Source organism: Schistocerca serialis, chromosome 5, assembly GCF_023864345.2.
Source record: "Schistocerca serialis cubense isolate TAMUIC-IGC-003099 chromosome 5, iqSchSeri2.2, whole genome shotgun sequence".
Lineage (NCBI taxonomy): Eukaryota > Metazoa > Arthropoda > Insecta > Orthoptera > Acrididae > Schistocerca > Schistocerca serialis.
Genome location: NC_064642.1, coordinates 491,061,488 through 491,082,887, shown reverse-complemented (window position 1 = coordinate 491,082,887; position 21,400 = coordinate 491,061,488). Strand labels below are relative to the sequence as shown.

The 21,400-nt window shown below is 37.0% G+C and overlaps 1 protein-coding gene across 1 annotated transcript in view; it reads right to left on the bottom strand.

Moving 5' to 3' along the window:
* Positions 1–348: 348 nt before the first annotated feature.
* Positions 349–21,400, bottom strand: part of LOC126482026 (dual specificity calcium/calmodulin-dependent 3',5'-cyclic nucleotide phosphodiesterase 1-like) — a 671,133-nt gene continuing 650,081 nt past the window's right edge. Inside the window, exons 14-15 of the mRNA XM_050105997.1 lie at positions 16,022–16,126; positions 349–5,168 (exon numbers count right to left, since the gene is read on the bottom strand). Coding sequence (XP_049961954.1) covers positions 5,104–5,168; positions 16,022–16,126 — 170 coding nt within the window. The 3' untranslated portion in view covers positions 349–5,103. The remainder of the gene's footprint in view (positions 5,169–16,021; positions 16,127–21,400) is intronic.

Sequence of the window (21,400 nt, the reverse complement as noted above, 5' to 3'; positions counted from 1 at the left end):
GGAGAGAAGGGAACTGCAGATACTAGAAATTGATGAATGAAATGCAAATAAACCACAAGAAATGTTAAAGCAATTAATTAAAATGAGGTGTTAAATGGTTGCAAGAATTTCTTTCTTTCCTTTATGTTTCTTTAAGAGAATGTAAAGCCAAATATAGATGTGTTAGAGAGAAGCATAACCTATTGTCAATATAGTTTATTTTTACTGCAAAGAAAGGCTAGCAACATATGTAATAGGCATACGATCACACTAATAGATATTGTCATGACAGCAAAATAAATTTAAAAAAAAATAAAATAAAATAAATTAAAAAAGTTTTGCACATATGATGACTAATGTAGACCAAATTGTCTTCTCTTTGTCATTGTGACAATAGGAAAAACAGATAATATGCACATACTAAATGACCAAATAAACTCAAAAAGTCACTTTAGACAGACAAGACTCAAATATCAGTTTAAACAAAGATCCTGCACTTATATAAGACCCTCAGAAACTATTTCTCATATATATGGAGTAATAACAGCAAAATCTGAGAAAGAATTGCTAACACAGAAATTAATATAAAGGTGTTGGGCATACAGATGTAAAACTAGATGTTGAATCATTTAGGCAATTCCTGCATCAGAAGAATTAGAAAGATCTGGAATAAGGATATGGAAAAGAGTAAGAAATGTAAGTGACCTTAGAAGAAATAATCACTCTAAATACTCGAATGAGAATGAAGCAATGTGTAGAAAGAGAGACTGAAGTACCATTTCTTACTATTTCTTATCAAGGTAGCATCAATGACTGGGTTATGATATGCAAAAGATGGAAAGGATTCATATTCATCTAGGTAATGCATAGACCATTTGAAGTAGATGGTGGCAATAAATGATAATTACTAGGCATCAGAGGATACCTTTTTAAGAAAAATAGTGTGCATTAAAATATAGATGTTGAGACTAACACAAAAGGAGTATTAAATGAAGAATTACATCAATGAGAAACCAAATTCACTTTTAGACCACATGAACTACAGTCAATAGAAGCAGACTAAATGTGAATGTGGAAATGTGGGTGGCAGTGCAATATATTCATGTTGTGCAAAGTATGAATTTAGGCATTGTGAAGTCCTTCTAAAATGGTGAACAAAAATAGCAATGACAACTATTTTGTTAGTAAATCATAAGGATTCATTTTGTCTACATGCAGAGAGGAGGAGAACAGAGGATGAATGAACTGTAGTATGTTTGGTATGGTAATCATTAATAATAATTCTGTGTTATCACAACTGTTATCAGTTTTGAATCAAAGGCAGCTGTTGTCATTGACCTCATCTGGCAGACATTTCATTAACAGGTGCTGAGACAGCATATGCACTATTTGCTTCTGTTTTACAGTACAGGTTATTAATTATGTGCTAAGCAATCATACAACAAAGGTTTTAATCAATCATTAAAATTTCTATATTCAGAAGCCTTACCTACTGTCACACAATATAGTTAACATAATGGAGAGTCCTGGAACTAAAATGCATTGTAATTTAGACAAAACTGGGAAGTTTCTTTCAAACTAAATCAAAAGAATTCTATCAAGGGAAACTAAATTCATGGAAGGACAACGCTACTGATTTGTGGAAATAATTTGTCAGGAAGTTTACAATTTTGTAGTAGATAACATAAAGAAATTTATCCTTTTGGGTGAACAAATATGAACTTGAATCATAAACGCTTGAATCATAACACTGGATAACAGAAAACATAAGTATTTTGTAGAAAGATTGTGTATCCCTATCAGCTTTGTGATACTTTGGTATAAGATTTATGATTTAGTCTGAATGTGCTTTGCTTAGCAGCCAGATACATGTCTCTGTCGACAGGAACTTATGTTTACGCCTTTCCAAAAACACAAAATTCAAAATCGTATTTTTTCTTAGAAAATCAATTGAACTGCTTACATTTTCATTACGAATTTAAATGGTATATCATTCAACATTTGATGTTGTACTTCAAGTAATGAAGGTATTCCAACTTTTATTCAAATACGTCATGGCTATGAAGTCTACCAATAAACTGATAGTCAAAGAAAGGTTCATTACAACTGCTATGAACATGCTGTTATAAAGGTTCCTCAAAAAATTTCAGTTACAACAACAGTCACAACCAATTGTAAATTAAAGCACATATAAAGATTACCTTAAATAACAATCTTTTAAATGTGCAGTTCTTAGTGTTGAGTTTGTAAATATCTGTTGATTTCCTGTTGCTCTCTGAAACAAGAAACATCCCTAAGCTGTTTCGCTATTTTATGACAAACTGGTCGAACTACTAACAGACTTCACTTGTGCCTGCAGTTTGCTCTTGCATTTAGAGAACATTTCTTTCCTTGAAGTGGATTTTGAGTTAACGTTTAGGGGTAGACAGCTGCTATGGAACCAATATGTATCATTGTTATTGAAAATTAATTGTTGTAAAACACTGGTGTTTCATTGTTTCTTTCTCCTTCTCTCACACATTGTTCAAAAGATGCTTCTGAAATTAAGTATCAAAGTGTAAGAGCAGAACTGTTAACCATATAATATAATATGAGAAATATGCATAATATTACAACCATATCATGTCATGTTTAAAGGGTTATGGGACAGGGGATTGTAATATCATCAATTACAGAACAAAGAGCTCACAATTAAGATTTAAGAAATTAGTGGCAAAATGCATATAGCATAATAAACTATTGCTGCACAGTTTCAAAGTAAAATGAAATGATGTCACCAGGACTCATGTTTCACATTAATAACTAATTACAATGCACTCTAAAAGTATCAAGTTATGATGTCCTAGTCTGGCAAAATTCAACACTGTTTACACTAAATGCAGAAGACCTAGCACACAGAACAATATCAGCTGAGGCTGCTATTTGTGATCTTACATATCTGAGAGCTCTGAGAGCTGAGTTTGTGTGTCCATATAATCTTTGTACCTATTCCAGCTGATCTGTGGAAAATAAAGTAGGATATACATATGCTTGATTCCTACATTTATGACTATAAATATATATTGTCAAAGAGTGAAATAATTAAGAGTAGAACAAGATTCACAACAGTTGAGATGTATCAAAACTCATACATGAATTCCATTTATCTCTGTGACATTATACAGGTATACCACAAAGTGAAACCAAAATAATTAAATGAGGAACTCATACAAAAAGGTCTAATACATATGAAGAATTAATTCAGTTTAGTTGATCAATGTCAAATGAAACCATATTTTTGTATGCAAAACACTACTGCTTTTCAGTGATCCACACATCAATTTCAAAATATTTTATTTTAGACAGAAACTAAAAACTGAAATTCAAACATCTTGCACTGCATGTGACATATATCAATTCCAAGAATATTTCTGTACTTGCAAAATATATGAAATTCACAGTATAAATATTCCAGTGCAAATGCTATGTCATGTGAAGTATTTATACTGAGACACACTATGCACAAAGTGTTCTGTAGCCTACAAAAAATCACAAGATAATACATTTCACTTCGCTATTAATATTGTGAGTATCCGTTTTATACAAAATATTGCTCTTCAGTAATACCCTTATATTCTGTGCTACTTGTCTTATACATTATTATGCAGTATTTATTATATATTTTAACTGATTATAGAGCTGTGTAAAGTAACAGCGATTTTTTTTTAATTTTTGAATTTCTATGAAAACTGCCCCATCACATTAGACTCTTGTGGTTTTTACTGAATTTCATTATCTACACTTTCTTATTTGTTGGTAAGCTCAACTCATGACTCTTACATTCTTTCAATAGCAACAATCATTATGAAATGAAATTACTAATTAAAGTTATTCATAGCTTGGAAAAGCATGTACAAAATTCAGAAGTACATTTTATCAATGTGAGTCCTTATAAAATATAAATTAATTGGTGTTGACATTCAAGGTAAGTAGAGTTCAATTTTCTTAGGAATGCTCATTGTACTTTCACTTCCAAAGTACAAAGGCATGTTTACTCTGTCGTAGTTGTAATTTTTCATGTCTCGTTGTTACACCTACAACAAAGATTAACTTGAGAAAGAGTACTACCATGATGGTATTAGAATGATGCCTGATACAACCATTTCCAGATTCAGTAAAATTTTTAAGCATACCTTTCCTGAATGTCTTACAATAACACAAGATTATTTTAATTTAGGTAGAAATATAGTACATCAAGGAGCACTCATTTACACTGGTTGATCCTCTGTCACATAATTTATAATAATAACTGTAGGAACTGACTCATATTTACTGTGTATGAAACAGACAGAGAAATATCCCAAATTGTGGATAACCACTTTTCCTTTTAGTCAGGATTGTAAAAAATAATCAATTGAAGTGCACCTTGTGAGTGGTAACAGTGAACTTAATATAAGTGAAATATAACATCAGTCTTTGAGTTACTTAAAATGTAACAAAATGAATTAGTAATATTTAAAATGTACATAATAACAAAGACATTTCTAGCATCTGAGAAACTGAAAGAAGAATGTGTAATTACTGACATATTTATGCAAATATTAATTAAAATAAGACAGATATAACAGTGTGAGAGAATACTGATTTTATGAAGTCACCAGTCACTGTTAGAAGTGATCTAATTATTTAATCTGTTATTTTCAAACCAAAATGAAATAAATGAAAATATTTAAAATTTTATCATTATAATGTCATTTTGTGAAAAAAGTATGTTTTGGAGTTAATGGAATAACACAATAGCTTTTTCCAGGTATCTTCTGACATATTTTAAATGAACTTTAATCAATATCAAATCACTTCAAAACTAATGCCCCCCTTTCTGTTTCCCTCCGCAGTTATCAGCTTCCTCTTTTCTCTGCAGTTGCTTATCAGTTGCAGCTATGATACAACAAACTCAGTGTGCTGCATAATGGAGGTTTTGGAATGCAGTACATACATTTTGAATATCTGCAAGGAACACACTTCTGATTGCTAAACAGGTTCACCAGCTCTTTAATATTTTGTCCTTCAACTTGCCTAGAGCTAAAACATATCATTAGCTTCATCAGTCAAGTGCAGTGATCTTGCTGAAGTTCTGAAATGACTTTATTTTGCATCTGTAGAGTTGTTTTCCTCAGCATTTTGTTGTTGTTGAGCACGAGCTTCAGCATCTGGAAAATGAATTTAAAGTTCTAACTTCTGCTGTGACTTTTATGCTTTTGGGAAATACACATAGGAAATATTTAGTGTATATGTACAGGATTTAACAGAGGAATGTTTGACTATATATGACAGTAAAAGTAAAACAAACCAAATAACAAATTTCAAGCAATTGACTTTAGTACCACCAGGACAGGGGAGTTGTGAAAACTGGAGGAAAAAATAGTTATCCAAACCTCAGGTGGAAAGAGTGTGCCTCAGTATGTAATTCCATTTCCAGTATTCTGATAAGCCCTATTTGATTTAATGAACAAAATTATGTACCTTTGATTACTAGAATATGTATAGTGTCTGTTGTTGTGGTCTTCAGTCCTGAGACTGGTTTGATGCAGCTCTCCATGCTACTCTATCCTGTGCAAGCTTCTTCATCTCCCAGTACTTACTGCAACCTACATCCTTCTGAATCTGCTTAGTGTATTCATCTCTTGGTCTCCCTCTAAGATTTTTACCCTCGACGCTGCCCTCCAATGCTAAATTTGTGATCCCTTGATGCCTCAGAACATGCCCTACCAACCGGTCCCTTCTTCTTGCCAAGTTGTGGCACAAACTCCTCTTCTCCCCTATTCTATTCAATACCTCCTCATTAGTTACGTGATCTACCCATCTAATCTTCAGCATTCTTCTGTAGCACCACATTTCGAAAGCTTCTCTTCTCTTCTTGTCCAAACTATTTATCGTCTATGTTTCACTTCCATACATGGCTACACTCCATACAAATACTTTCAGAAACGACTTCCTGACACTTATATCTATACTTGATGTTAACAAATTCCTCATATTCAGAAACGCTTTCCTTGCTATTGCCAGTCTACATTTTATATCCTCTCTACTTTGACCATCATCAGTTATTTTGCTCCGCAAATAGCAAAACTCCTTTACTACTTTAAGTGTCTCATTTCCTAATCTAATTCCCTCAGCATCACCTGACTTAATTTGACTACATTCCATTATCCTCGAATTGCTTTTGTTGATGTTCATCTTAAATCCTCCTTTCAAGACACTGTCCATTCCATTCAACCGCTCTTCCAAGTCCTTTGCTGTCTCTGACAGTACAATGTCATCGGCGAACCTCAAAGTTTTTATTTCTTCTCCATGGATTTTAACACCTACTCTGAATTTTTCTTTTGTTTCCTTTACTGCTTGCTCAATATACAGATTGAATAACATTGGGGAGAGGCTACAATCCTGTCTGACTCCCTTCCCCACCACTGCTTCCCTTTCATGCCCCTCAACTATTATAACTGCCATCTGGTTTCTGTACAAATTGTAAATAGCCTTTTGCTCCCTGTATTTTACCCCTGCCACCTTTAGAATTTGAAAGAGAGTATTCCAGTCAACATTGTCAAAAAATTTCTCTAAGTCTACAAATGCTAGAAATGTAGGTTTGCCTTTCTTTAATCTTTCTTCTAAGATAAGGCGTAAGGTCAGTATAGGCTCAAGTGTTGCAACATTTTTACAGAATCCAAACTGATCTTCGCCGAGATCGGCTTCTACCAGTTTTTCCATTTGTCTGTAAACAATTCACGTTAGTATTTCGCAGCTGTGACTTATTAAACTGATAGTTCAGTAATTTTCACATCTGTCAACATCTGCTTTCTTTGGGATTGTAATTATTGTATTCTTCTTGAAGTCTGAGGGTATTTTGCCTGTCTCATACATCTTGCTCACCAGATGGTAGAGCTTTGTCATGACTGGCTCTCCCAAGGCTGTCAGTAGTTCTAATTGAATCTTGTCTACTCCCAGGGCCTTGTTTCGACTCAGGTCTTTCAGTGCTCTGTCAAACTCTTCATGCAGTATCGTATCTCCCATTTCATCTTCATCTACATCTTCTTCCATTTCCATAATATTGTCCTCAAGTACATCGCCTTTGTATAGAGCCTCTATATACTCCTTTCACCTTTCTGCTTTCCCTTCTTTGCTTAGAACTGGGTTTACATCTGAGCTCCTGATATTCATGCAAGTGGTTCTCTTTTCTCCAAAGGCCTCTTTAATTTTCCTGTAGCCAGTATCTATCTTACCCCTAGTGAGATAAGCCTCTTCATCCTTACATTTGTCCTCTAGCCATCCCTGCTTAGCCATTTTGCACTTCCTGTCGATCTCATTTTTGAGACGTTTGTATACCTTTTTGCCTGCTTCATTTACTGCATTTTTATATTTTCTCCTTTCATCAATTAAATTCAATATTTCGTCTGTTACCCACGGATTTCTACTAGCCCTCGTCTTTCTACCTACTTGATTGTCTGCTGCCTTCACTACTTCATCCCATTCTTCTTCTACTGTATTTCTTTCCCCCATTCCTGTCAATTGTTCCCTTATGCTCTCCCTCAAACTCTCTACAATCTCTGGTTTAGTCAGTTTATCAAGGTCCCATCTCCTTAAATTCCCACCTTTTTGCAGTTTCTTCAGTTTTAATCTGCAGTTCATAACCAATAGATTGTGGTCAGAGTCCACACTTGCCCCTGGAAATGTCTTACAATTTAAAACCTGGTTCCTAAATCTCTGTCTTACCATTATATTATCTATCTGATACCTTTTAATATCTCCAGGGTTCTTCCATGTATACAACCTTCTTTCACGATTCTTGAACCAAGTGTTAGCTATGATTAATTTATGCTTTGTGCAAAATTCTACCAGATGGCTTCCTCTTTCATCTCTTACCCCCAATCCGTATTCACCTACTATGTTTCCTTCTCTCCCTATTCCTACTCTCGAATTCCAGTCACCCATAACTATTAAATTTTTGTCGTCCTTTACTACCTGAACAACTTGTTGTATCTCATGATACATTTCATCAATTTCTTCATCATCTGCAGAGCTAGTTGGCATATAAACTTGTACTACTGTAGTAGGCATGGGCTTCGTGTCTATCTTGGCCACAATAATGCGTTCACTATGCTGTTAGTAGTAGTTTACCCGCACTCCTATTTTTTTTATTCATTATTAAACCTACTCTTGCATTACCCCTATTTGATTTTGTATTTATAGCCCTGTATTCACCTGACCAAAAGTCTTGTTCCTCCTGCCATCGAACTTCACTAATTCCCACTGTATCTAACTTTAACCTATCCATTTCCCTTTGGAAATTTTATAACCTACCTGCCCAATTAAGGGATCTGACATTCCACTCTCCGATCCGTAGAATGCCAGTTTTCTTTCTCCTGATAACGACGTCCTCCTGAGTAGACCCCACCCGGAGATCCGAATGGGGGACTATTTTACCTCCGGAATATTTTACCCAAGAGGACACCATAATCATTTAACCATATAGTAAAGCTGCATGCAATCGGGAAAAATTACAGGTGTAGTTTCCCCTTGCTTTCAGTCGTTCACAGTACCAGCACAGCAAGGCCGTTTTGGTTAGTGTTACAAGGCCAGATCAGTCAATCTCCAGACTGTTGCCCCTGCAACTACTGAAAAGGCTGCTGCCCCTCTTCAGGAACCACACATTTGTCTGGCCTCTCAACAGATACCCATCCATTGTGGTTGCACCTATGGTAAGGCCATCTGTATCGCTGAGGCACACAAGCCTCCGCACCAACAGCAAGGTCCATGGTTCATGGGGGTCTATGACCATGAATATGAAGCATTTAAATCAAATATGAGCTGAGAGAGCAAAGCTTCTGACATGTAGCTATTTAATATTTTAAAATGTTCTTTTGGGTTAAACTGAAGAAACAGGCATTTACAAAATAACAGTAAATATAAAATTAATCAAGCAATGAAGTAACTGTAAACACAGTGTTTCACTGCTCATTTATGACAAGATATGGTACTGGAACAATGGTTATTTGTCAACAGTGCTTTTCAACTGAACCACCTGAGCTCCCCTCACAAATAACTGAGAAGCTTCAACTTATTGTTCTTCCCTCTTCATACCTTCCAAATGCAATCAAGCCTCTCCCACAATGCTTAGGAACTTGCATTCCTGAGGAGTTCCTCTCCGCGTCTTCTGAAGTTTAAGTCACACAGAGTTTTGGCTTGTCACATGTGATCAACAAAGATTATTCACTACCAAAGTAAAATATTTTAATTGAATCAATGGTGGGTTCTTGGTGAAACATTGTAAATTAACTAAGCAAATGTGTGAAACAAGGCAAAAAAAACAGTGTTTACTTTGTTAAAAGTAAAATAATTTAATTTCCAATGCATTTTAACATTGACTGCTACAACAATAATATCTACTTGAATGAAAGGTGTCTCCTTTTTATTATAATTTTTAATATACATTCTGACTACCAGTAGCTTTAGTATTAAGCCACTTGCAGTACTCTTATACAAAGCCAGAAACAATAATTTGTAAAAAAAATACATGTGAAGTATTTGTTAAGTAACTGTACATAAACATCAGGTGTTACCTTACATACAGAGACCATTGACATGTACAGATTTAAAATTTGTGTATGAAACTTTCTTTTGCAATAATATTAATAGGATGACAATTGCTGTACACCAATGTATTTTTACTAGGTAAGAAAAAAGATGTTTTAAAATAAAACAGTGTAAGAATTAACTCTTTGTTAGATGAGTGTATTGCTTTCTAGTGAGAATATGGAAAGACCTAGTCTTCACTTTACACTTATTGGAAAAGGTATATATGAGACTGGTAAGTAACATTAGATTTATTCTTAACATAAAAAAGTAACAAATGATTTGAATATCCCAAAGAACTACTAACTCATGCACAGAATCTGGTGTCCTTTACTTTCAGTTTATTAAGATACACCATGAAAATGCCATCACTGAATCATATCCTGATTATTGATGATATAATTTTCCTGCTGCATCTAAAGTTATGAAATCATGAGACACTTGTAATGTTAGAGCCATCCATCCATCCATCCATTCATCCACAGAACTGACCTTTTTTTTCACTACTTACTGCAACTTGGCTTGCCATTTTGTACAAGCTCTCTTGTTTATTATTGTCATGAAATCTGCATGTATGGGAATGGAAGCTGAATAATTTCACCATTGACTACTTAGCAAGTTTACCAACTTTCTCATTAAATTCTGTATTATGGTGTGCTTTTATCAACAGAAAGTTTATTCCTTTACTTCTTATACAATATTCTACTACCTCTTGAGCAATATTTATATGTACCTATATGTAGTATAGTTCCAGTTATGGTCTTGAAGTGCTCTCAGTACACATTGTGAGTCAAATGCAATAAGAACTCTCTTATGCATGAAATCTTTTTTGCATACTGCAGTTCTTTCACTATTGCTATAGCTTCAGCAGTATATTTGGAGGCACATTGTGGAAGTATATATTTGCACAAGTTTTCTACAATGAGTTAGAATCCTAAATGAAGAAAATCTAACAAAATGGGGCAGTTTCCTTCCTTTTAACCCAAAAATGGATAACTTGAGTCAGTATGAGGCAGCTGGACATTGTGTTCATTTGTACAATAGCTGTATGTGGTCTCAGAGGGATGTTGTACTGGCTATCAGTCTACAGTGGTTTATTTGAGGAGAAAATTTTTTCAGACAAATGTGTTAGTGCCATGTAGCTATTGCATGTGGAGGCTATTTATGTCTGTGAGGAATTATGTTGTAAATATCATTGAGTTTAATTCAGTTTCCCTTGTAGAAACATTGTTAAAATGAACATCTATTTGTTAACACTTGTCTTCTTATGTGCAGTAAAATTACTTTCACCTCCACCAATAGAGCACTTGTTAGGGTACATTTCATTGTCCTCAAACAAGTGCACACACAAACAAACTGTAATCTTTGTACTGTACATCATATTTCATTCCAAACCTCTTTGATGAGATTGTTAACAAATTTTGAGGTTGCCTTCAAGGGCAGATCACTGAGATCCCATGAGGAAAGGGGTCCCCTCATTCTTGATCTGAGTGACCTTCCTCTCTTTTCTAACGTTCTCCAACTTCTTATCCTTCTTTCCTCCCTGAAGAAGTAACTAATAGTTACAAAAGCTAAAAATATTATTTAACTTCTAAATGTGTCCATCAGCAGTAAGTAGTTGTAACCATTATTCCTCGCTGTAAGTTTGAATTTGTTAAAGCGATAAGTTGTTTTAAGATGACAAAGTAGCCCAAACTGGCTATGATAAAAGTTTAGCTGTGTTCAGAAGTGTCACATCTATAACTGACGACTGTATGTGGGCAAGCCTCATGTGTTACAGAAGCATGACTAAAATTTTAGAAATGAAATGAAGAACAAAGACAAACTAATAAAAGTGTGGTAGAGAGACATACCGTATTTACTCGAATCTAAGCCGCACTTTTTTTTCGGTTTTTGTAATCCAAAAAACCGCCTGCGGCTTAGAACCGAGTGCAAAGTAAGCGGAAGTTCTGAAAAATGTTGGTACCGCCACAACTAACTTCTGCCGTCGAATATATGTAGCGCTACACAGGCATGCTTTGCAGGCACAAAGATAAATACTGGCGCCAAAACCTCTGACTCAGTAAATAGATTTAAAAAAAGGGTGGAAGACGAGCTTTTTTTCTCCACCCCGAGTTTCGACCATTGCATTTTCGTACATTATCCAACGAAGTAAATACAAATTCCGTATTGTTCATCTTCGAATGTAGCAGCATTTCAATGTATTATGAAAATCCGACTGGCAAGACTGTTTGGGATGTTAGACAATATGGCCAACTCTACGTTCTGAATTTTTTCCTACCTGTGAGAAGAGATGGTTGCTAATAGGAACTTTTATGAATTGTGAATCACATGCAGTATTCTGTTCACCATAAGAACAATACGAATATAAACATTTTGCCATGTATTCTTTCATGTTTGCTGCTATCTCATTTAAATCTTGTTTGCCTAATAAACGACGAAACTAGTGTGAGACAACAGCAAACGTGGAAGAATATACATATCATGTCATGTTTATATTCGTGTTATTCTTATGCCTAATAGTGATACAGTCAGAAATGAAGCACAGCAATTGACTAGATTTTTAAATCTAAGATGACTCTAATTTCTGTGCAGAAAGTGATGTACAAAAGAGGCGTCTGCAAAGATTTTCGAACGGTGAAAATTTTTAGCTAAACTCTCGTTCAGAACATCTTCTATCATACGCAGTCTATTATTTGGTTCTTGTTGATCATTATCAAAGAAAGCAGCAGTGTAAGTAACAACAAATAACAGTCTTTTGCCATTGTTATGCTAAAGAGACAATTCCTCTCTTTTTTTTTATCGTAAGCGGCATTAGCGCGCACAAAAGCAAGCCATGCCACGAGCGGCGACAGGTCATACACACACATTATCAGAATGTGACAAACAATGCATGACACAGTACAAAAACAAAGAGAATGGCACTTATCAGATCAACAAAAAATAAGCAATCGATTCAAACCAGACGTAGCACGTGAAAAAGGAGGGGTACCCATATAAATAAGGACGGAGCACCTGACGCATAGCAATGGCTACCTGGTAAAGCTTAACTGCTAAGCTTATGACTTGAACCAAACTACTGTAGCTGTATCGTCATTCATTTGACCTAAATTATGTCTCATATTACAATGGACTATCTGTGTTTCGATTTGGAGGTGCGGCCTAAAACTTTTCTATCCCTTGAATTTCGAGTCTCAAATTTCAGGTGCGGCTTAGATTCGGGAAAATTTTTTTTGCTTCATTTTGAATCTTATTTTCAGCTGCGGCTTAGATTCGAGTGCGGCTTGGATTCGAGTAAATACGGTAGACTCATTAAATAGTAAATAAAATATTCTAACAAAAATATTCTGATATAGAAAAGAATCAATGACCTGACTATTGTCATCACAAAAGCATCTCAGAAATAATAAAATAATGAGGAGTGCTATGAATAACTAGGGAATACATGATGTATTTCTGTAATAATCAAAATTAAAACTGTAAGCGATATAAAACTGATAAACAGATTTGCTGCTCTTAGCGTGGAAGATGACTTACATGTGGTCATAAACAAAATTAGTGTTAAAAGGATTAGTGTATGTAATATGAGTATTAGCTCTCCAATTAAACACCCCCCCTTCCCCCCCTCCCTCTCCTCCCCCCCCCCCCTTCCCCACACACACACACACACACACACACACACACACACAAAGTACACACGCAAAATTTGGAAAATTCAGTGCACACAGTGACACAAAGTGTAAACGTGGTTGTGATTTGATACTTATAGTTACAGACACTCAGTTGATACTGCATATCTATGACCTAACTGGTGTTGTATACTCCATGATGTATATTCATTTTGGAAGAAATAGATCAATATTATACTGAAATCAGGGCATGTGTGTGTGTGTGTGTGTGTGTGTGTGTGTGTGTGTGTGTGTGTGTATGCAATAGACTGGAGCCAAAACTTGTGTAGAAATTATGATTTCCTGTATGAGTTCAGTGATTAACAGCTTACTTCACACTGCAGGAAACAAGTGACAGTGTCAGACCATATCATAAGATAAGTACATTCCAACATCATATAACTGCATGAATTGCTTCCTTCAAAAGAATGTTTTTGGCATGGTTCATGATCATGCTCTGCATTTGGTGGGACCAGCTCGGCGTCATGCACTATGAGGCGTTGAAACCAAGTGAAACAATCACAGCTGCTCATTATTGAATGCAATTAATGTTTGAGCAGAGCATTAAAAGACAAATGGCCGCTATACAGTGAGAGGCATGATAAAGTGATTTTGCAACACAAAAACACTCGACATCACGTTGCAAAAGAGGTCAAAACGTACTTGGAAACTTTACAATGGGAAGTCCTACCCCACCCACTGTATTCTGCAGACATTGCTGCTTCCGTCTATCATCTGTTTAGATCAATGGTGCATGGCCTGTCTGAGCAACACTTCCAATCTCATGAAGATGTCACAAATTGGATCGATTCATGGATCGCTTCAAAAGATGAACAATTTTTTTGACGTGAGATTCGTACACTGCCCAAAAGATTGAAGAAAGTAGTGGCCAGTGGTGGAAAATACTTTGAATGATACATGCATAGCCAATTTGTTTCACTAAAGCCTCAAATGTTGGGGAAAAAATGGTGGAAGCAAAGTTGTACACCTTGTATATACACCTCAAATATGATCATCGAGAAACATCCCGTTAAGTATCCAGTTTGGTAGACATGAAAAGTGGTTACATTTTAAGTGTCTATTAAGAGATTTGTTATTTTCTTTTGACTTTATAGGAATTCTCAAATTATTGCTTTATGTCAGATGAAATATGGTTGATGACCTTTGCAAAAGCAAACAGGAAACTATTCTGAACCCTTGACAAAGAGGCAAAGTTTATAGGGTCAAAAAGGGACTTGACATCAACAATGCACCACATTTTGGTTACAATCCAAGTGAGCATGTACAAGGCACTGCTTGCAGTGCTATAAGTACGAGAGTGGAACAAATTCAAAAGGGATTTTATTCTTTATTTAAATTCATTTATTTAAAAACTCAAGGCAATTATAATTTATTTTTCCACATAGTCTCCTGCTTTGGAAATCCATTTGTCACAGCATATGGACAGCTTTTTGATGCCCTCATCATAAAAAGAAGTGGGGCAGTCACCAGCCAGTTGCACATGAAATCTTACACACTGTCGTTATCTTCAAATTGTTGCCTCCTAGAGCTTCTTTAAGCGATCCAAATAATTAGAAATCACAGGGTGATAAGTCCAGGCTGTAAGAAGGATGATCAAGCGTAGTCCATTGCATTTCCTGTAGCTTGGAGACAGTTAGAGCTGTAGTATGGGGTTGTGTATTGTCGTGGAGGAGGATGAGTTGTCAAATCAATTGGTCTCGTCTTTTGCAATGATATGTAACTCTTGCGTTGTTCAACAGTTCACAGTAGTAAGCAGCACTGATTGTGCATCACTCGTGCAAAAAATCAATCAGCAAAATGCCTCGCTGATCGAAAAAAAAAACGGCTGAAAGAATCTTGCCAGCTGGCAGTCAAGTCTTGGCTTTCACTGGTTCTGCCTCCCCTTTCCTCCGCCGCTCCTTACAGGCTTGTTTGGATTCTGGAGTGTAGTTGTGAACCCATGTTTCGTCACAGGTGGTGATCTGACTCAAAATGCATCACCTTCTTCTGCAAACTTTGCTTTAAGCCTCTGACAGACTTCCAAATGTCTCAACTTCAAATTTTTGGCCAAAAGATTAGGGGCCATCCAGAACACCTTTATGGAACTGTAGAACTTTTGTGAAGATTGCTTGACAGTTCCCATAACTGATTCTGACTTTTTGTGCAATTTCTGATACTATCGCCTGTTGATCATTGTCAATAATTTCTTTAACTGCACAAATGTTTTTGTCTGTAATGTTGGTCTGAGGATGGCAATTGTGTTGCTGATTTTCCACATGTTCTTGTCCTTCCTTGAACTTTTTATGTCTGGCAAACACATGTGTCCTTGATAATATTTTATCACTGAACTGTGCAGTCAATCTCTGGCAAATTTCCACTGTTGTAACTCCTTCACAAGCAAGAAATTTGATAATTATCTATCGCGCAATGGAGGGGTGCACCTGCTGCTCAGACATTATGAGTGTTACTGCCAAATGGCAGGAAATATCTAACAGCATGTTCTCCTCACATCTGACGGTTGCGCCTAAGCATAGCAGAAGTGTGGGGCCAGTCCTACCAACTGTTGATGTTCAGAAACAAAAATCCTGTTTATATTTGATATCCCCTCGTAGATGACTGGATCAGCTGTCAAAGGAAAAAGAAATTGCAAACTCTGCTAGAAACCCTTGGATATACCAGCTGAAGTGAAACTGTTCGGACGTTTGATGTAATATTAATAACACTACGTAAAAAAAAAACACTACTACTAAGTAAGATAAAGTCATTACCTTTAGCTGCCTGTTCCTTCCATATCCTCTTGTTTTCTGCTAAACAACCAATCCATGGCTTTTTAATTGTATACTTCTGGCCTCGTTCTGGGCTCCGTGTGGACCCTGAAACCAATTTGTTAGTGTAATTTTCTGCATGATTTTCATAGGATGTTATAATGTCCTCACAACCTTAACAATGATAGAGTATATTTCATTTACAGGATTTTGTATCAAGAAATTACATCAAACTGAATGTTAATCTGTTGTTGCTAATAAACTCACACACTCATGCACAACTGTATGCAAGTGTTTAAGCACACACACACACACACACACACACACACACACACACACACACAATCTGCAATACCCAAAATCAAGCTTCAGTCTTACCGTCACAGATATCAGTCTGATGTAATAATCATTCCTTCCAGTTTGTTGGATGTTATTGAATCATTGGAAGCTTCTGTCTTTGAAACAGTATAATTTATAATAAATTTCACAGTTGAATAAATTATTTTCTTTGTTACCCATTTCAACTTTGCAAATTCCGGTTTTTGTAAGTGAAACATTTGCATCCACCAACTCTTTTATTTATTTATGTATTTTGAACCAACATCAACTGATTACAAAAAAGGTTTTTTTTGTTCCAGTTTTCTGGATAAGTCAGAGCCTTCTAAATTACCTAAAAATATTACACCATCTGGTCATGAGTAAACTGCTCATAACTGCTGTTATACACTGTAACACAAAGTCATTGAGATGTGACACAGTATTTGCATTATATGTTGGTTTACAATTCAGTAGCTCAGGATTCATTTTCTACTTGACCCTAAGCCATTTACCGGTGCTAAACATGACTTTCGAAATAGGAAATATTTGTTAAAAAGCCATGTTGGACCACAATTAGGATTTCATACTAAATTGTGATTCTCTCTTTGTTACTTCTTGTTAATTTGCACTTACTTTCTCAATTAATCCCTCAATCACTTTGCCCAATTTTTTTCCCAGAGTGTAGGTTGCCAGTATGTGGGCATTATAAAACATCAGTAGAGAGGATATGAAATTAAGTATGTGGTGTGCACCCAGCCCTTGCAAGGCCAATTGAGGAACTACTTGACTGAGAAGTAGTGGCCCTGATCACGAAAGCTGACAATGGCCAGGAAAGTGACATTGAACTTTTCTGTCCACAGGGATCCCTAACTGGCCCATTACCCTTCTTATAACATAAAAATACACCTTAAGCACTGATAATGATAGCAACATTGTTATATATGCAAATGACACAGCTCTATTCCCCAAGAATAATAATAAAAACAAAAGTATGTAAATAAAAGCTAACTTGGAAATAAACAATACTATTCAAAGGTCTGCAAAAATAAAGTCACAAAATAACACTACTAAATCACTTCTCTTTTTCTAATTTCAGACTAAATAACAGACACAATCAAGATATCAACTTTTGCATAGCTGCTATTCTTGCGTAATCATATGGCAAATATGTAGTCACGTCCAGAGGTTCTGCCTCAGAAAACTTCAAAAATTAGAATATTGCTTAGCCAATGGCCTTGCCACTTTGGAAACATCAGTTCCCATCACATAATTGAAGTTAAGCACTGTCTGGCTTGGCTAGCACTAGGAAGGGACACCATCTGTGTCTGCTGAGTGTTGTTGGCAAGTGAGGTACATTAAGCCCTTGTGAGGCCAATTTTGGTATCACCAGCAATTTGGAGGCCAAGCACACAAATGTAATTTGTCATGCGTGTATGTCAGCAATAAACATCAGATGGATGTAGATGTACCAGGCCATCCCTCTGCACTCCTATCCAGTCAGAACAAAAGTATCTGAGCTCAAGGTTCTGCCATGAGACAAGCTACAAAAGTACCATCCAGCAACCATGTTTTGACTGTCAACTGTTAACAGCTCTGCTATCACGATGTGCAGCATGCCACTTAGAACTGGACCTAAGACTGAGGTGTGCTTTGGTATAGAACTCTGTAATTGCAAATGTGACAGAGCCTATCTTCAGTGCAGGCCTCTTGGCGCATTACCACCTGATTCCCAACATTGTCAACACTTAGCTAATGGACACCATCACCAGGCTGTCCACCACTGGGTTGCAGCATCACACTGCCACATTTGATGCCTAGGTCACAAAGGCTGTAGGAAAAAGGTATGCCAAACTGCTCAACCTGCTATTACAAGGCCTCTGGGGGTTCTGCAATAAGTACCTCATGATACTGTGGACTACATTAATATGATGGCAGGCCCTCTGATTTCATGCAGGCCCAAATGATTAACTCCTGAGGTGTACACAATCGCTAAGTCAGAGTTTGACACTATGCTAATCAAGGCTCATCCACCCCTCTACAGGTCTGTGGTCATCACTTTTGCATTTGGTCCCAAACAAGAATGGGTTGTGGTGGCCATGCAGAGACTACCAAGATTTAAACGTGAAAATGATCCCAGACAATTATCTGGTGCCTTTGCTATGAGACAATAACCATGCATTGTGAGGGACACAGGTATTTAGTGTGTTATATTGTGTCGAAGCACACACACATATCATAGTTGCTGAGAAACTCATTCAAAAGACAGCCATTACTTTTTTCACCTCAGTGTAGATCGACGTGCCAAATCGACTGTCTATAAGCCTCTGTATGGGTCCCAATTTTTTTCCTATATTTCACTAAATGTATGATGGCTTCGACTGTCAGTTATTAATACTGTTTTCACAAAATCAGCGTGGTCTAGTTTGAATTCATGTAATACTCACATGTTAATCTAACCTACTGGTAACAAGTTCAGCATTGAATTATTGGTTTAGGAAAAGTCTTCTATTAAGTTATTAAGCTGTGTGTTACGGCCTTTTCCATAAACAACAAAAGATTCACTGCCAAGAAGTGCAGCCAGCGACCTTATAAAGCACATGGGTTAATCATATCTTTTTATTTAGATCTTCTTTGTTCCTTCTTCGTATGTCGCAGTGTGTGGAACTGTCTTGTGATACCCCCCTCGTAGTTTAGTACTGCATCGGTGAAGAATGCACATATTTAATGATCTGATCATGGTGGTCAGGCTATCAACATGACACAACCTTTTGGTTTGTTCAAAGCTTGTTCATGAATTTTGGCCTGAGAAACACCGCGTAATCATGGCAATGATTCATTGATTCAGTGTTATGAGGCTTACCATGTTAATTTGCCAACCTGGATAGCATACTACTGTAGTATTCTCAGCAGCGCCACAGGCACATGAGCAGCATCTCACTGGAGTTTTTAAGTACCTTGATGCATATGACATTGTTTTGAATGTCTTTAAGAGCATCTTTGCACAACCAGAGATAATGTTTTTGGGCCACTCTATTTCAATAGCGGGATCATGCCCCCTGCTGGAGAAAGTTGAAGCCTTTATGAATATTTCTTGCCCAGAGACAACCGAAGACTTATGTATCTTTCTTGTAGTGCTTAATTTCTACTGCTACCAACAGCCATACGCATCAGAAATTCAAGAGCCACTTATGGCAGCTCTAATTCGTCTAAAAAACAAAAGGCAGGGTGCTTGTGCAGTGGTCACAGTCAATGAAACATGCCTTCAAGGCCGCCAACAATGCTTTTGAGGCCGCCAACAAGAGTATAGCAGCCGGCCGCGGTGGCCGTGCGGTTCTGGCGCTGCAGTCCGGAACCGCGGGACTGCTACGGTCGCAGGTTCGAATCCTGCCTCGGGCATGGATGTATGTGATGTCCTTAGGTTAGTTAGGTTTAAGTAGTTCTAAGTTCTAGGGGACTGATGACCTAAGATGTTAAGTCCCATAGTGCTGAGAGCCATTTGAATCAAGAGTATAGCAGAGGCTTTGCTTCTCATTCCTCTTCCTTTAGGTGCACCCTTCATGCTATTGATTGATGCTACCCAGGTAGCCATCAGTGTAGTGTATCAAAACTATGTTAAAGAGACCTGACAACCCCTCATTTTTCTCTAGGAAGCTGTTTCCAGCTCAGCAACAATGGAGCATGTGTAGCTGGGAATTGTTGGCAATCTGGGTGTCCATGAAATTTTTCTGTCTGCAGCTGGAGGCTGCATTGGTATTCAAAATCTACATGGGCCACAAATCTCTGACCTTTGCCTTCTGCCAGAACAATGAATAATGCTCTCCAAGGCAATTCAATCACCTGGAATTTATTGCCCAATTCTCTATTGACATTAAACATATCTCAGGGTTTAATAATGAACTGACAGACTGTTTGTAGTGAGTCAGTGCCATCACAGAGACAATCAATTTTGCATTCCTAGCTCAGACACACCAGTCCAACAAAGAAATCCAAGATTGCGTAAACAATACTACAGCAGGCCTGCTGCTAGCTCTCATTAATGTACAATAGGCAAACACCAAGGTGTATTGCGACACCTCCAGTGGAAAAAACTTGCCCATTCTGGCATAACTGCGCAAACAAGTGTTTCATAACCTCAACAATTTATGTCACCCCTGAGTAATGGTGACAACAAAGATCATATCTAATTGTTACATGTGAACTGGGATACAAAAGGACTGCTATCAATGATCTAACACACATGTGAATTGTCAATGCAGCAAAGTTTCATGACATCTACACATGCCAATAGGCAATATCCCAGACATGACCAACAGGTTTGTCCACATAACTGATGTCATGGACCACTACCACCATCAGAAGGTCAATGATATTCGCTAACCATTGTTGATAGATTCAGATGCTGGTTGGAAGCTATTCCTAGAGATAATTTCTCCATCGAGATGCTAGCTGCCATGTTTATGTGCAGCTGGGCCACTCACACAACTGACAGATGATGCCAATTTGAGTCTGATTTGATTACACAACTGAGCTAGTTTTGCAGTGTGTCAAATCACATAACAAAGAGTTATCATCCAGCCAGCAAAGGCATGATCAAGCAGTGGCACTGCTCTCTAAAAGCCATCCTCATGTGTCATAAATGAAAGTGGACAATGACCATACTGTTAGTTCAGCTTGGCCTCCATACCATAAGTAATCTGGACCTCAATGTATTCCATACTGAATTGATCTATGGGGAAATGCTTTGGCAGCCAGGTGGAGTTTGGTGATCTGGGTGCCACAATGGGGGACATATCACAATCACATCAGTTCATAGCCATTTGAGAGATTCAATCTTGCACATGCAACTGCAACCAGCATCCCGACATGGCACACAGCAAATGTTTGTCCATAAAGAGTTGAAGAACTGCAGCCACGCCATGCTATTAAAAGACAGTGTTAAGGCCATGCTCACAGCACCATATACTGGACCACACTGTGTAGTAGCTAGACAAGATAAGACAATGGGCATTTTGGTTAATGACAAGAGAAACAGTGTGTCTATCGATTGAGTTAAACTAGTGTCTG